The sequence below is a fragment of the Chrysochloris asiatica genome, unplaced genomic scaffold, assembly GCF_000296735.1.
Source record: "Chrysochloris asiatica unplaced genomic scaffold, ChrAsi1.0 scaffold00007, whole genome shotgun sequence".
NCBI lineage: Eukaryota > Metazoa > Chordata > Mammalia > Afrosoricida > Chrysochloridae > Chrysochloris > Chrysochloris asiatica.
This window is the reverse complement of record NW_006408525.1, coordinates 8,311,669-8,330,071: the sequence shown is the minus strand read 5'-3', so window position 1 is coordinate 8,330,071 and position 18,403 is coordinate 8,311,669. Positions and strand designations below refer to the sequence as shown.

Genomic DNA, 18,403 nt, shown 5'->3' with positions numbered 1-18,403 from the left:
TACTCCTAGCCCCCACCCTAACAGCTCATGCATACATCATACCCTTGGTTTGTACAAGATAATGTCAGACTGCCTATGTATAAATACTCTTTGAAAAACTAGGTCAGGACTGCAGTTTTTCCCACTTTTAGGGAGGCTGTGGTCGCTGGCCAACTAGTAAAGGCTTCCTTGCTGATCCTGAGAGTCTTGCGTGGTCATCTGGGTAAATTAAGGCACAACAGCTGTACCATTTTGCATTCCCATCAGCAATAAATGAGAGTTCCAGTTTTTCCACATCCTTGCCAACATTTGTGTGTTTACCTTAACCATCCTACTGGAAGTGAAGCGATATTCATTATAGTTTTGATTTACTAAAGGGAGTCCTGGTGTAGCGCTATAGGATAAGCACTGGGCTGAACGATCAGTTTGAATTGCAAGGCCAGCATTTCAAATTCACCAGCTGCTTCTTGGAAAACCTATACAGGGTTGCTTTGAATTGGAAGTGACTCCACGACACTTAACAACAACAACAATGGAATCTTGTTGTGACATTGTAGGGTAACCACAAGATTGGCAATTCAAACCCATTAGCTAATCCTTGGAAACTCTATACAGGGTTGCTATGAGTTGCAATCAGTTCGGTGACACTTGGCAACAGCAATAATAATGGCTAATGAAGGAGCCCTGGTGGCGTGGGGAAAAAAGATGAGGCTTTCAGCTCTTGTAAAGATTTAGTCTTGGAACCCTATAGAGAAGATTTCCTCTGCCCTGTAGGGTTGCTGTGAGTAGAAATCGACACTGTGATAGGTTAATGGCTAATGATACTGAGCACCTCACCAGCTGCTGTGGTCATTTGTATATCTCCTTTAATAAAATGTCTATTCAAGTTTTTTGCCCATTTTTTGATTGGATTGTTTGTTGCTAAATTGTAGGAGTTGTTTACATATTCCAGATATTAAACCCTTATGAGACATACGAATCTCAAAAATTTTCTCTCATTGTATAGTTTGTCTTTTTACTTTACTTTTTAATTGTAATGAACCAATATATTTATATGATCTTTTATTACTAGTACTCCTGGATTCTTTTTGATTCATATCTTGATTGTCAGATTTCATAATGTAGTTTAAGAAGGGCACATGACTATGTTCCTTATTGTATCTTAGCAAGAGTTACGTGTACCAGTTTGCCACACTACTAATGATGCTAAGTTTAACCACTTGGTTAAGGTGATGCTATCAGATCTCTCCATTGTAAAGGTACATTTTCCTTTTTAAATTAATAAGTAATCTATGGGGTGACACTTGGAGACTAAGGGAACATTCCATTGCTTAACAACTTTTCACCCATGCGTCTTAGAATCCATTTATGTAGGTTGCTTGAATCATTTATTAACATGGGAATGGCAAAATGGTGATTTTAAAAATTCTATTATTTCATTTACACTTATTAGCTAGTATTTTTCCTTAAGGAAGGGTTTCCCCTTTCCTCCCCTTTTCTCTCCTTGGATTCTTCTTAAACTGAAAATTCTTATGAAATAAGATTGTTCTAGTATAAATTTATATGAAAATGACACCACTTAGGATCTTTGTAAAATTCTGCTGAAATACAGACTTCTCAGAAACTGGGACAACTGTGTTAAGGAATCCCCATTTACACTAGGTAAGAAAGTAAACAGTAAGTGGAGAGTAGGGTAACAAACACTTATGGTATCAAAAAACAACCGTGAAAAGGATCTGTCTTAATGTGCTAGCCCATTGCAGTTTAACATATTGCTTACAACGTTCACAATAGAATTTGAGTGACTTCAGTTACACATTCCAGGAGACTGGCAGTCTGTTACAATCAGAGTCTGAACTTTAGAGCAGGCTAATTTACAGCGATGGGATGAAGAAAGTTGTGGCTTTGTATTACACACTCTCACCTGACACTGTATCTGATCCCCTTACCTGCTGATTGACATCTTGAATGAGCTCTTTGAAGCAAGTTCCAGCTTAATTAAAACGTTTGCTTGGTTAGCAGTGATCTGTGAAAGCCTGTGATAAATATTGAATCAGGTTCACCTGCTGGTTGCTGTGAGTGGATAAACAGCTGCTTTGTGCAGCTTAATCATGAAACTGGCAGCATAGCGCTAGTACTGTTTGAATTTTTTTAAAAAGAGTACTTGAAAAGCTAAAGTTCTGTCACTTTTGCTATCTTACTAGAGTGTGTGCTTATGTGAGATTTTGCATTACAGTCATTCAGTACCTATTAGATGCCTTGGACAACAGCAGAGTGTTGATAAAAGTTAACAATATGCCCTCTTATTTTATCCTTCAAAGACACACCCTTTGTTTTTGTATTAGGTCTTTATAGGTATAACTTTTTGAGACAAAAAAGCAGCCATTTGCTTTTGTTGCCTAGTTAAATGTTTCAGATTTAAGGTTATGAATTTCAACTTCACAAATGTATTGTGTATTGTGTAGCAACTTGAACATTTTCAGATTTTACTTTTTTCATCTGTAAAATGCAGTTAGAAATATAGACATTTGTGAATTATCTAAAGTATTATAATCTTATATTAATTAATACTAGGTAACTAACTAGGACAACTATTAAAATTTAAATGAGTTTACAAGCAGTGTAGGAAATTTTATCAGGTTTATATGTTTGACTATCTTTTTGCTTATTTGTACAGAATAAATGGGCTTTTCGTTTGATTTCTGTTATAAAATGACACATTTTCTGGAACGAAGTTCCCACTCAAGTCAATGAAATTCTTTGAGCAGCTAATGAAAGTATGGATCTATTTCAGACTTGCATAGAAACTTATGTCTGTAATTTCTGGGTAATCTCAAACCCGCTTGCAGCAGTGCACGGATTCTAAGAACTTCTGTTCTGAAGTATTTAGTTGAAAATCCTTGTTAAGGAGGGGTTAAGATGAACACTATTCTGGCTTATGGTAGACTGTAAGCAGCTGAGGAGAAACTAAAATAGACTATATTTGATGTATCTTATTTCTTTTGTAGCATGTAGCATTTTTCAGGTATTTCATGAGCCACAATCATTAACTCCAAGGTTTAGCTACCATACCTAAAGCTTTTTAAAATTTTTATCCCTATTAGCAGTTTGTTTGGAACTTTATTGGGAGAATAAAATTTTGTTAATTCAGTATGATCAACACTTAAAAGAAATATCTGTCTTAATGAGCAAGAGTGTCTAGCATATATACTTAGCAATGAGTTCCTGCATGGTGCAAACTGCTTAGGTGCTAACTAACTCATGGTAACCAGCTGCTAACTCAAAGATTAGAAGCTTGAGTCATCTGTATTGCCTTGGAAGAAAGTCCTGATGATACAATTCTATTCTGACACGCATGGAGTCACCATAAGTTGGAATTGACTTAACAGCATCTGGTTTTGTATCTAGCAATATCATACAGTGTGAAAGGCGATATATATATCTTAGATTTTACTAGATTGCCAATTACTCTCCAAAGTGAATACAAGCAGTCTTCAGGTTATGAACAAGGTAAGTTCCTAAACATGCCCTTCAGTCGAATTTGTAGGTAAGTCAGACAGGAGTTCATGGTTCTTACTTAGCCTTAGTACAAGAAAAGACCTGAAACATTTTCAGTGATTTAAAGGCTGCTAGTGCAACAAGTCCTGGTGTGGCGCTATAGGATAAAGCACTGGACCACAACGTTTGAACCACAAGGTCAGTGGTTGAAACTCACCAGCTGCTCCTTGGAAACTCTATACAGGGTCACTATGAGTCGGGACTGACTTGATGGCGCTGAATAACAACAACAAGTGGAGTCCTGGTGTGGATAAGCTATAGGATAAGCAGTGGACTGCTAATGGCAGGATCGGTGATTCAAACCCACCCGCTGCTCCTCCGAAACCTTATATATTGTTTCTATGAGTTGGATAGTACTCGAAGGCAATTAACAACTGTGCCACAAATGAAGGTGATTGTGATGAAGAATTTGTTGCAATTAGGGGTTGATTTAATCACTTCAAAGTGAGAAAAAATTTGTTGTTGTTAGGTGCCATCGAGTTGGTACCGATTCATAGTAACCCTATGCACCACAGAATGAAACACTGCCTGGTCCTGGGCCAACCTCACATTTAATGCCACCCTTGAGCCCTTTGATGCTGCCACTTGGCCAATCCATCTCGCTGGAGGTCTTCCTCTTTTTCTCTGACCCTCCACCTTTCCAAACATGATATCCTTCTCCAGCGACTGGTCCCTCCTGACAACATGTCCCAAGCATGAGAGATGAAGTTTGACCATCTTGGCCTCCAAAGAGCACTCTGGCTGCGCTTCTTCCAACACAGATCTGTTGGTTCTTTTGGCAGCCCCTGGCACTTTCAATATTGTACTCTAACACCATAACACATTTACATAACAGTAAAGGGTATGCCAGTTGTAGGTAAGACAGACATTTTACATCAACATTGGCCTTTTAGCTTTTCTCTTCTGTGACTACCCTGTTCTTGGCCACTTGTGGGGTTTGTCTTTTTAAAATTGATTTTTTGGAGCTCTGTATATGTTATCAATACTGATCCTAAGTTGACTCTATGAAAGAGCTCCAAAAAATTCTATGGAAAAATTCTATTGGTATTTTAATTCCAATAAAACATTTTGAAGTGCCCTCATATCTCATATGTATTGCAAGTATCTTGTCTCAATCTGTGCAATTTTTTTTTTTTGTTTTTTTGGAGAGAGAGTGGGTTTCAAATAGCTTTGCATTTCAACAAATATTATGAATTTATTTAATGAGAAGCTTTACTTGTTGTTAAATTACATTTTAATAATTTCAGTCTTTTCTTTTAATCTTAAAGGTATTTTCCAATATAGGGACAGAAACCTCATGACTTGTAAACCTAAAAGATTTGCTATTTGGTCGTATACAGAAGTTTGCTGACCCTTGCTCTAGTGTTTCATATTGAGAGAGCATTCTGACTCCTTATCCCACCCCCCAATAGAACGTAAAATAAATCTTGTTAGAAGATATTTGATTTAAATGTTAAGTAATAAGTTTTAAAATAGTCTTTATGAAGTAAAGTTTATAGCTTAACCTTAGGAATATTTTGTAATTATAGTCAGAAAATAGTGTACTTATTATACTTACTTGAAGCAATGCCTTAATTCTGGAGTGAGACTGTTATTGATAACCTCCCAAAACTACACTTTGTCTAATAAGTGAAGAGTGAAGCCTTCCTTACTAGTGAGATGAGGCTTGGTATAGGGAAGACTCTAATGTTTCTTGAATAACTGAATGAAAGAAAGATATGAGATAGAGTATGTAGTGCTTAGCACAGGTCCAACCGCAATAAATAGTAGTTATTATTCATTTGGAGTCCTGGTATGGTGCTGTGGGCAAATGCGTCAGACTGCAAAGTCATTTGAACTGCAAGGTCAGTGGTTTAAGCTTGCTAGCTGCTCCTTGGAAACCCTATGCAGGGCTGCTATGGGTCAGAATGGACTCAACGGCAGTTAACAACAACAACATTCGTTTGGAGTCCTGGTGTGATGCAGTAGGACAAAACACCTGGACCACAAGGTTGGTTTGAACCGCAGTCGGCATTTCAAACACACCAGCTGCTCCTCGGAAACCCTATACAGAGTGGCTATGAATCAGACTCGATGGACCTTAACAACTTTAACATTATTCATTTGAAGTACTGGTGTGGCACTGTAGACTACACACAGGACTGCCGACCGCAAGGTTGATGGTTCAAACCCACCAACCACTCCTCGGAAACCTTTTATAGAATCGCTATGAGTTGGAACGCACTTGACACTCAATGGCACTTAACAACAATGTTATTTATTTAATGAATATGTTAAACTATGTGCCAGTCACAACTAAAGTGACTTAAATTTCTGCGTAACAAAATTATTTTTTTGACCTGGAAAAACAACAAATTGCTCTGTATTGTTTCTTTCAAAAGCTGACCTTTTGTTTTTTATATTAACTTCTGATATATGGAGAACTTCAAATTAGGACGTAATTTAAGTGCCTATCAGATAAACAAAACATGACACATAGGTACAGCAATTGGTTTAGGAACATTAACACAGTCCATAAAAAAAGTTTCACCCTGCTCAATGAATGAGTTATTAGAGAATTATAGGACATAATGGAAGTTAGGGAAAAATACAACGTACTGTTTTACTGACCTAGTTGTCCTGTTATTTCGTGCATAAACTTTTTTAAGGTCTCTTTTATTCCTCCACTTCTATATATATTTATTTTTCATATTAAATGTATCATTTTATGTGTGTTTTTAGAACTCTGTTCATAGCTTCCTTTTAAAACCTCCCTTTATTTGCAATTAGTAAAATAACTTCTTCCCTGACAATGAAATTAGTTTCTAGTTTTTTCTACATCTAAGAATATTAATCACCTTGCTTAATTTTTAATTCCATACTTAATTCCATACTTAGGTGTGGAAATTGGTTTTGTGTGTATGATAGGGAAAGATTGGAAAAAGTAATGAATCCTTTGAAGCTGACATTGTAGTATCTTAATGCTAGTATAGCTATGTGAAAGATTTTATCTTCTAATCCTTCATTTTATCAAAAAATTTGGCAGGACAAGAGAGGGAATAGATAGATTTTTCTATAAATGCTTGGTTGTTGATCTTCTAAGAACAGTTTGACTATTATAGATTTGGGGCATACTTTTAAAAAATTTATGTCTGCATATGGAAATAATACAGCAGTCACATTCACATTTATATTTTGTGTTTTTCTATCAAAGATGTTGTAATTTTGCTATTATTTCCTTTGGTTTCCTAATCTTCTGTTGAAGTAAAAAAGTAGAAATTCTCTTTTGTTCTAGTTGAGGGAGACTCTACTATTCAGCATCGACATTTACTTGCACATCTTAGAAATTTTAGGTTTTTAGGAGCTTTCCATGAGTTTTCTCTCTCTTGATGTTCAAATTTATTTGTAAAAAGAGACTATCTAAAAATTTATTCTCCAGTCTCTTAAAAGAATCTCTGTAAAATTAAAGCGCATAGGATAACATTCCTTTGAAAGATAAACACCTTTTGCTAGCAGGTGCTATAACCAGGAGAAATATTCAGGGAGAGTTAGGAAATTATTTTACACATCTAATTGTCTCAAGCAAGCTCAGTGGTTCCTTATGATTTATTATTTAAGCTTCACTACAGATCACTTCTGAAGAAATAATTTCTCTTTAATAATACAAAGGGAAAAAAAATCAGCTTTTTTCCTAAATTTCTGTTTGCAACTTTCCAAGCCATCCACTGAAAAAATCACCTTTGTGAAGAGTCTGCCTCAAATTCATAAGTGGTATAGTTATTTAAGACTACTTTAAGACTAAAAGAAAAACAAACAAGCATATTTTTATGTAAAATAAGCCATGGTTTATCATTTTCTCAATTATGGAATGAAAATAAGATTTAAGTTAAAGTACCTAAGTAAAGCCACTTTAGTGAGGGAAGTTTTATGAAGCCAGTATGTGATGCTTTGCTTCTATTAGTACATCTACTAGCATAACATTTTAAGAAAGCAGATCTTTCATTTAAATTATTAGTGCCAAATTTGCCCCTTTTAAAAATTAAAAAGTGTGAAATATAAGGCAGCAGTTCTAGAAATGTGTAATAGCATTCCTTTTATTTATTTTTATTTTTTAAATAGCATTCCTTTTTATTTGAAAGAAAATGACATGAAACATATTCTTACATATTCATAAAAGTCTGTAAGTCGTATATGAAGTTATTTGTGGTAGGGGAAGTTGACCGTTTTGTATATTTCTGTATTGTTTAAATGTTTTGGTCTGGCAATTTCAAAATTTTTTGGAATGAAAAAGAATAACGTAAGAATTAAATGGAATTGATGTGAAATTGTAACATCAAAAAGTTTCAAAATTTTGAAAAAAGGCTTTATTGGATTACTCGAAAACCCCACTTTATTGGAATACTTTTTTATTTTGATATATTTCCATATAGTATATAATGATGCACTGGGCCCTAGCATTCTTCAGAATAATTTTAACTATATCATGAAGAAGAGAAGAAGTATAATTGAATGAAAGGTTGAGTTATGAGAAAGTAAACGAATTCTGCTACCTCAAGTTACATTAATTCTTTTAGTATGTTAATTAATTAGTGTGATAATTTCTAAGGTCAAAAAATGATTTAGTCAGAAATATCATGCTATAATTTGCATTCCACTTTCTGTGTGACCATAAATTGTTGGGTATTGCAACATATGTAATGTACACCACATGTCAGCTGTTTCCTGCCTCCCTGTTGACAAGAGCCCCATTCATAACTCTTCTTTTTTATCCTTTCAGTGAATAAGTAATTATTCAATATAGAAGGCAGGATATTTGGAACTGGCTATTTAATGTGGCAGCACTCCGTAATGAAATCTGCTGTTACTGGCAACCTGAGAGGGGAGTGTAACAATTCCAGCATGGCTGTAACTTTATCTGCTTTGACTGACTGTTTATTTGGCACATCAGTGAACCTTTTTTCCCAGTGAGTGGCAGCTCCAGAAGGGTCACATTGACATCCATTCTATCATGCATTGTAATATTTAATGGCGGACAAGGTTGAGTGGGACTGGGAGTAATTTGAACTTGCTTTTTCACTGAATTGAGGCTAAAAGACAGCGTGATCCTCAGTACTGTGGTGTAACATGCTATGACTTAGCATTTGTTTGTGAAGGCTAATCTTACTGATTACAATTTTAAAAAGAAACCAAAAAACTTCAGTCAAGTAGAGTATTTGTTCTAAATTAAAACGCTCCAGTACAAAAAGTTTTTAAAAGCTACTGTGCTATTTTGCCTTTTTTTTTTTTCCTCTGTCTCATCAGTGACCGTTTTATAAACTAACCATTTCACAATATTTGTCTTAAATGAACCTTCATTCTGTCTCATTTGGTGTAGTAATTGAAGCTGAGAAGTGGGTAGTTCTTAAGAATCTGTGAACTCTTAATATTGAACTTTGTTTCTTTCAACTTTTGAGCTTTTAGAAATGGCAGAGAAAAATCAAGGTCAAATATTAATTATATTCTTGGTGTACTTGAGGAGATATTTATATTTTAATTATGAATTGAATAGTAAGTGAAATTGTCCAGGAAAAGCTACCCTGAATGATGATTTTATTGATGTGGGGTTGCATTACATGATGGGTCATTACATTTCAGGTATGCTTGTTTCACACAAGCAATCTGCCTTCATTATTAAACACTGATATTTTACATTAATTTTCATAGTTTCGCTAAGGAAGAGTTTTCTTGCATTTTTTTTATGCTTTAAATTCAATTAGGTATTTCTGTTCACTTAACATTCATAAGTTATATGATAATTAAATACTGTGAATAAAAATAGTGCTATCAACTCTTAACTCTGTCAGTAAGTTCATTTAAAGTTGATATGAAATTATGCAAAACTTACAATTGTCCTCTATTTTTTCTTATTGTTTTTAAAATTTATGAAAGGGGAGGATTAAAATGTACTTAAAACTGAAATTAAGAGTGGTATGTTAGTTGTGGGAATATAGAAACATTATTGAAATGGAATTTTCAGGGCTTTTTTAAAAGCAAGTTTTTAGAAAGTATGGTACCCTGAGGTTTGTCTTTGACAGTTATGACTCTTTACTTATAGGTTTTGATTCCATGATAGGTTTGAGAACCTTTTTTTATTATAGTTCAGACATTAGTTAATTTTTCTTTCCTTTGTCACAGCCCACTGGTCACTGTTCTAAGTGCTGTTGTTTTACCAAACAAGGAAACAGTCAAGATTGTTCAAATGCCATTAAGAAGGATCATGGAGGGAAATTGAAGATACCCAAAATATATTTCGGGACACGCACCCACAAGCAGATTGCTCAGATTACTAGAGAACTCAGGAGGACATCGTACTCAGGGGTCCCGATGACTATTCTTTCCAGCAGGGATCATACATGTATCCATCCTGAAGTAGTTGGTAACTTCAACAGAAAAGAAAAATGCATGGAATTGCTAGATGGAAAAAATGTAAGTAAAGTTATTTTGTTTTAGAGGAAAAAAAATTAAGTCCAGTAAGATTCAAACTACGCACTATGTTTTTGTATGTACATTTACAGTGATAATTAAATAACTTATGAAAATTAAATGAGTTGCTAATACTGATGGTTTTTGAAAAGTAATTTTACATCAAGAAATCTTTAAGTTTAAAATGATGAGTTTTTGGCCCCAAAGATTAGGGTTACTTAATTCCTTGAAACGAATTTTTATTGTAGTCAGATGTCTTCTTACTTTTTTCAATCTAACAAAAATAGTCAAACTTGGATGATGTCATATGAACAATGTTTAAATGATTCAGCTTATTAATTAATGTTTCAATTTAAAAACTTTTGATTCTCAGTAAATTTTGCGTCTTTTTAAATTGAATGAGAAATGTGATTATCTTGTATCGCATTTCTAATTAGTTCAAACTTCTCTTGCAAAAAATTACATTAAATTATTAACTTTAAAGAGATGTCATTGGAGCTCTTGAAATTTGCCAGGAAAATCTAGAGTAAATGAATCCAGACCAGGTGAAAAGATAGAGGTCTTTCTTACCAGACATGTATACGATTTAAAAATGCTGTTTTGGCAGTTTTGCTTTGGGAATTTGTATACCAGGATGATAAACTAATTTACTCTAAAATTAAAATTTCAAGTCTGAAATTAACACCAGAAATCATTGGTGAATCATAAATTGATAGTATATGAAATGAGCAGTGATATTTTAGTAGTTTTGAAATTTGTCTTTTACTAGTATTAGTATTGCTTCTATATAGGGATTTATTTAATTGATTTATCACTTCCTTTTCATATAACATGACAAATTATTCTATATTATAGTTTTCTCTTTCAACTTTTAAATTAGATAATTATATATTCAGGCTTTATTTGGGAAGATTCTAAAAGCACTTTAATAAATATGCAAATGAAGTTTAATTGTTAAGGGCTCCAGTGGAAAAACTTACGTAATTTGTTCAGAGCTAGGAAGAAGGTACATAATTCCAGAATCAAAACCACTGTTGAGTTTATAATCATATTCATTTTTTTTTTAAAGTTCTTTCTACAAAGGAATTGTGAAATTCTTTCATTCAATATACTTAAAAAATTGTTTTTAAGGAGACACAAAAATATTAAAAATCAAAATGTTGAAAACAATAAAATAAAGGCAACATTCTTCCTGTTAAAACCCCAGGCATTTCATACTTAAGTAGACAGTTTTCCTTGAGAGATGAACCAATCTGTTGAGTTTCTCAAGTGCTGGATATTTGGCCTTTGGCTATAGTCTTTGTAAGATTTGCTGGTATGCCATAACCCCGTTATCTTTTTTTCCTCTTGAAATTGGGAAGATTAGCCCTGGTGACACAGTGAGTTAAACATTGGACTCCTGACCACTTAGGGGGTTCAGTGGTTTGAACCTCCTGGCCACTCCACAGGGAAAGATGAGGCTGTCTGCTTCCGTAAAGATTTACAGCCTCAGAAACACTATGGAGCAGTTCTACTCTATCTTGTACAGTTGCCAGGAGACAGAATCCACTCTACAGTAGATGGGTTTTTTGGTTTGTGATTGGGGAAAATTATTACATAATGTATTATGTTTTTGCTGCCCTATTGGCAAAAGCAGTTATAAAATTTAAAGTTATGTATTTAATGCAAATAACTTTGTTTTATGTAGTCTTCTAGAATTCTGTGGGGTTGGTTTTATTTTTAAACTGATTTTTTTACTCTCAAGTTTGAATCATGTTAGAACAAAAAGTAATTCATTAGTACTGAGTGATCGGAGTTTTCCATTGGCTTTTACATTTTGCCTTAAAGTAATCAAGGAGTTTATTTTTTGATGTTAGTAATATAAATAGCTGAAGATAACTTTTTGTGGTTGTTTGCCTGTACCTAATTGCTGCCTCAGAATGCTTGCCTCCTGGGCATACATGAATATTCCTTTTCTTGTTCCCTAGCCCTCAAGGTAATTTGGTATTGTAATGAGGGCCAATTACAAAGTCACCAAAGGTGTCTGTATTTACTAAGGCTGAATTACCAAAGTGAAATGATAGATAGATTACTGACAGTTTGAGTGAAAGGAGTTTGAAGTGTGATAACAGGCAGTTGACAGACTCCCTTCAGGCTTGTATTACACTGCTAAAATGGATGAACCTTTCTGGTTTTGCTATCAGCCTGCTCTGAGGTGGCATTCTGAGTGCCCTTAAAGTGTAAACTTTCTGATTTTTTGGCATGATCCAAAGGCACATGTATTTTTGTTCACTTTCCTTAACTAAAGTGCCTCTGTACTGTAAAAGTAATGCACTGCTCTAATTTTGTTTCAATTAAGGAAAAAAACAGCCTTAACTAGAGCCAGAAAATTTTATTTGGATAAATAATACTGTCGCATGGTTCACAGTTCAAAAGGTACAAAATGATCTGGAGAAAAAAATTTCTTCCATTCCTATTCCCAAGTTATGTGGTTCTCCTGAACTTCAAAAGTGACTGGTGATGCTCCTGCTCTTGTGTACTCTTCCAGAAATATTTGATGTCTGACATCACTGGTGGTACTCTGGGAGTCCTGGTATGGCAGACTGCAAAGTCGTTTGAACTGCACGGTTGGTGGTTCAAACTCACCAGCTGCTCCTTGGAAACCGTATACAGGGTTGCTGTGGGTCGGAGTCGACTCGATGGCACTTAACAACAAGTGGTATTATAGGATAAGCACTAGACTGCTCATCCTGAAAGCACTGCTTGAATTGCAAGGTTGGTAGTTCAAACCCACCAACTGTTCTGCAGGAGAAGCAGGAGACTTTCTGCTCCCATAAGATTTATAGCCTCAGAAACCCAATACAGGATCACTGTGAATTGGAATCGACTTGACAGCAGGTTTGGTGTGAAATTCCACTTTAGTCAGAAATAGAGCCATGAACATAATTTTAAAATATGTTTCTCAAATTAATTTGGCCTGTTTGGGGCTCTATTGACATGGAACTCTATTTGAGTCAACTGATACTGTTTCTTTAAAGCTGTGATTATAGGTCTGATATAAACAGTCTTCTGTAAAAATTTTGCCTTGTGACTTTAATAACGTTCCTAAAATCTAAGATAAGTCTGTTTTATTCCTTTTATTTCAGTATTGATTTACTTTTCAATTGTCCATATATATATATTTTTAGGGGAAATCCTGCTATTTTTACCATGGTGTCCATAAAATTAGTCATCAGCACACATTACAGAGTCTTCAAGGAATGCACAAGGCCTGGGATATAGAAGAACTTGTCAGCCTGGGGAAAAAACTGAAAGCATGTCCGTATTACACAGCACGAGAACTCATAGAAGATGCCGACATAGTGTTTTGCCCCTATAACTATCTTCTAGATGCACAAATAAGGGAAAGTGTGAGTATTTATATCAAATTTAAATAACTTATTCCTACATTCCTAAATAAATACATTCCTAAATGTATAAAACTTGAGATGTTTTCATGTCTTTTACTGTATTTTTGCTTTATGTTTTAATTTATGCAAATGTATCAACTGAGTGAATTACTGAAAATATATTCTAAAGTCTATTAATTGAATCTTAGATCTATCTATTCATTTAGTTTCCAAAATTATAAATATTTTTTAAGGACCAGTGATGGAAGGGAGACTAGTAGAGTATCTCACTCTTAGCATTGTTAGTATTTCGGGCCGGATAATCCTTTATTGTGGTGGACTGTCTTGTATATTATAGGATGTTTAACAACATTCTTGCTTCTATGCCCTCACATTAGCACCCTCACAGTTACGACATTAAACATGTCTCCAGACATTGCTAATGCTCCTGGGAGTGGAGATAGTAGCTCCCAGTTGAGACCCATTGGACTATAGCCATTACACTTTCCATCTATGAATGTTACTGTTAAGTGCTGTCGAGTTAAGTTCCGGCTTTATAGGGACCCTGTATAGGGTTCCCGAGAAGTGCCTTGTGCTTAGCAGTCCAGTGCTTATCCTCAGTTCCCTGAAGAAACTGTTTTGAAGACCTCACGTTGGGAGAATACACATTCATGTGCAATTTATGATTTGTGGGCTTTTGAGAAGTAAACTTCTGAAGTAGCACTGAAGTTTATTCCCTAGTTTGTCTTAGAGACATTTATTTGTTACAGATAAGACTATCAGTGAGGCACATTTTCTATTCAATTGTTATTCCTTTTTTAAATTTTTGACTGAAAAACTCTCATTGGCTTTTTATTTTTTAAGTTTAAAATTAATAAGCGTTATGTTTATGACCTGACTCTGTAATAGACTGTGAACGACAAGATCAGTGGTTTGAGTCCAACAGCTCCTCTGTGGGAGGAAGATGAAGCTTTCTGCTCCCTCAAAAGTTTATAACCTCAGAAACTATATACAGCATTGCTGTGAGTTCAAACAGACTCCATGGCACTGAACAACAATAATATGTTTATTACCTTGGGGCTGTGGTGATTCAGTGGCAGCATTTTGGCCTTCCATAGGAGAGACCTGGGTTCAGTTCTCAGACAATTCACTTCGAACATAGCCACCAGCATCTGTCGGAGGAGATAGTGTGTTATTCTGATGAGGAACAGGTTTCACTGGTGCTTCCAGTCTCAGGTGGACTAGAAGAAAGGCCTGATGATCTACTTACAAAAATGAGCTCATCAGCCAGAGTCTGTGGAGTACAGTGGTCTATTGTGTGCAGGGTCACCGTGAACCCAGGGCCAGCTCCACAGCAGTAACCGCAACAACAATTTTCATTACCTTATTATCCCTCCTTTTATTTGGCTGCCTCTTAACTAGGCCTTTACCCTGGCAGCCCTTGTACATATCAGTGCCAGGTCAGTCTTTGTAATATTACTTTTATTGTATCTTTCCCCTGCTAAATGTTTCCAATTGTTCACTTTGCTCATGAGATAATGTCCACATTTCTTAAGATTGCATTTAAGGTGGTCAATGTTGTTGTTCAATAGCCTGATCTTAATCTATCTTTTTAGCCTTCTCTGCTGCTAACTTCATCCCCTCAAATATTATTCCACAATCTTTAAAGGATACTTTATTCTTTCTTGTTTCTTTGTTTTTGATGATCTTCTGTTCAGTGGTGTCACTAGGGATTGTGTCACCTAGGGAGGTAGAGAACACCCTCCCCCCCAATTGGCGGAACATCATCCGTCTGCCCCGCCCCCCACCTCCATCCCTCAGAGCCAGTGCCACTCAGCTCCCACAGTCCCTTCTCTTCTCCATTGGCCAAGGTGGAGACCCTCCTCTTCACCGGATGACAGGAGCTTTGGCCCGCCTGCCTGCACCCTGAATGGTGGGTGATGTGTGTGTGGGAAGACTACACTGAGTTGGGGGTGTGGTGGGAGTGGTGGTGGTGAGGAGTACTACCCTGGCTGACGGCTGATTCCAGCCTCAGTGATCCCACTGCCTTGGCAGCTTGCTGGGGCTGCAGACAGCCCTGGGGGTCATTTTGGTGTCATCCCCTCATAGTGTCAGGAGGTATAGTCCACATACCCTCAGTGATGTCACTGCCTCTGTTAAAGTGCCCTGCCCGCCCTTTGTCTATCCAAATCCTATTTGTCTTCTAAGCCCTAGCATATTTCCTTTTTCTCATGGTTCTTTCATAGTCATCTTCAGCCCTTTGTGTATTATTACTGCCTGAAACTAAGTCGTTGGCATTTGCTTTGTGACATTTCCTTGTAACAGCCAGGGCTCTTTCAATTGAAAGTGACACACAAACCCAACTTAAGAGCTGAAGAAAAGACACTTGACTCTACCTTCTTTGTGATGGTTTGAACAAAGATAACCAGGAGCAACTAGCTAACCTGAAGAAAAGAACATGATCTCATGTTGTTGTTAGCAGCCATAGAGTTCATTTCAACTCATAGTGACCCACGGAATTACTCCGATTGCCCTGCACATTTCCATTCCTGGATCAGTCACTGTGACCCTAGGAGGACGGATATTTTTATGTAACTGACATGCCTGGATGATGAGCTTAGCCCTGTGTGAGAGGTGGTGATGTCCTGAGGTGAAGAGAGTAACAGTCCTTCCCACATCACATGGGCATTGGGAAAGAGCAATTCTCATTAATACTAAATAATAACACACTTCGTTGTGTTAGTATTGTGAGTGTCATTTGAATCTTGCATTGTTACTTTAATTTTAAAAGTTTTAGACACTGTTGGTTTTTTTTTTAAGTTTTTATTGTGAATTGAGTGATAGTTTACATGGGAGAACATTGGTTTTACACTCATCATTTCATTGCAATGATTACAATATCCTCCATGCATCATCATTCAACATTATTTGCTTCCATTCCCTCTTTCTTTTTTCTTTGGTGGGGGGCTAGGGGGAGGATGTACACAAAAACACTCAGGAATATATAATAATTTAAACAACCAAAGGGCACATTCTGCAAGCCTGCCTCCTGACTGCCAGTCCTCAGTCTTTCTCTTTCCATGAGTCTAGAGTCCTCAGCTGCTCTATCTCTCCATGTCCTCATCACTGCCTTCATCTCTGGTATTGCTGCTTCTCTGGATAGGGTCCCACATTCCACTTGTGCTCTTCTCCCTTGATAGTCCTAGGGTCCTCTACTCCTGGACTGTAAGATTAACTACTCCCCCCTTTTTGTTACAAAACTTCTACCTTTACAGTTGACAGTCGTAATTCGTCACAATAACAATTACTCACTATTGAATCATAAGAATCTTATCCCTCTAGAGAAGATGAAAACTATTCAGTGGGGATTCTACCTTTCCCGCACACTCTGAAACTAAACTCCCTCTTGAAAACTTGTAAGCCAGTCACTTGGTGCCTTTATAGCCCCTCCACTCTAAGTAGCCAATGTCTAAGTTGCCCATCCGTATCGACCCTGTTTATACTGTGTTTAAAAAAATTTTTGTTGGACACTCAGTCATAGTAGGAATTTTATGCCTCTTTATGTAGTCAGCAGTATCTCTGGGTGCTGCAGATGCTTAATGTGTTCAGATGCTAACTGAAAACTTGGGAGTTTGTGTTTACCAAGAGACACCTCAGAAGAAAGATGTGATGATTTGCTTCCTAAAAATTCACGTTGGAAACCCTCTGAAGCACAGTTCTGTTCTGACATACTTAGGGTTGCCATGAGTCAGAGATGACTTTATGGTAACTGGTGGCTATCAGCATTGCCTTGATCCAGACTTATTTAACACATATTTTTTCAATGGTTGATAGGCTTGTGAAACGTTTTGAGAGTAAAAATGAGAAAGTTTAATGTTGAACTGATAGATAATATTTGGTTGACCTTTATGCTTCAGAAGTTTTATCTAATACCTAAATCAATTGCTTATATGACTAGTGCTTGGAATATTGACTTAGAGTGTAAAATTTTAAGTTTGCCTGATGTTAACTTAGGCAATGCCTTTGGCTGGATGTTTGACAGGAAAATTCTTTTATCTTACAGATGGATATCAATCTGAAAGAACAGGTTGTCATTTTAGATGAAGCTCATAACATTGAGGACTGTGCTCGGGAATCAGCAAGTTACAGTGTAACAGAAGTTCAACTTTGGTTTGCTCGAGATGAGCTAGATGCTATGGTAAATAATAATATAAGGAAGAAAGACCATGATCCCCTTCGAGCAGTGTGCTACAGTCTCATCAAGTAAGACCATTTGTCTGTCAGTGTCATCTGTGCTACCTTCATATTAAAAGCATGTTTTTAGGATGTGTATGTTTGTGGGTGTGGTGCTGTGGGTTAATGCACCAGAATGCAAAGCTGTTTGAACTGCAAGTTTGGCAGTTCAAGCTCACCAGCGGCTCCTCGGAAACCCTATCCAGGGTTGCTATGGGTCGGAACCGACTCGATGGCACTTCACAGCAACAACAACAATGTTTGTGTCTGTTTATTTCAGAATATTTTAAAGTTAATAAACTTAGATTAATTAGGCTACTTGGGAAATGTTGTTCCTTGCCAATTAACTTTTAAAAGAAGGCTGGTTCAACTTTTATGTCATTCAGAGTAACACAGTGAATATAATTCTTTATTGATAATTATGAATCTTATTCCTAGTTTAGCAGGATAATTTAATAGCCCCAGAGAATATGTTTTGGCCATTGAGTTGAACATAAACTAGCTGTGATTTTAATTAACTTACTTTAAAATTCTGGATTGTGACTTTAATTTATTGCTTTGTCCTCTCATTTGAGTAGGATTTTGATTGACCGGTTTCAGTTAATCAAGATTTAAATAATCTAAAATAGATTTAGCTTTAATTTTATTAAGAGTTAAATTAGATAATTTCTCCTCAATAGGAAATTAGGTTGTTGACACAGAATTTCTTTCTTTTAGGAACAACCCCTCAGAAACCTAGATCTAATTTCATTTACTACAGCATTTTTCTGTTATTCACAATAGTTTTAATTATATATATATATACATATATATATATATATGTA

General features: G+C 36.0%; 1 protein-coding gene across 1 annotated transcript in view; it reads left to right on the top strand.

The window, feature by feature from the left end:
- BRIP1 (BRCA1 interacting protein C-terminal helicase 1) overlaps positions 1–18,403 on the top strand; it is a 172,905-nt gene that overhangs the window by 47,833 nt on the left and 106,669 nt on the right. Inside the window, exons 6-8 of the mRNA XM_006833632.1 lie at positions 9,691–9,981; positions 13,146–13,367; positions 17,410–17,609. Of these exons, the coding sequence (XP_006833695.1) occupies positions 9,691–9,981; positions 13,146–13,367; positions 17,410–17,609 (713 nt within the window). The remainder of the gene's footprint in view (positions 1–9,690; positions 9,982–13,145; positions 13,368–17,409; positions 17,610–18,403) is intronic.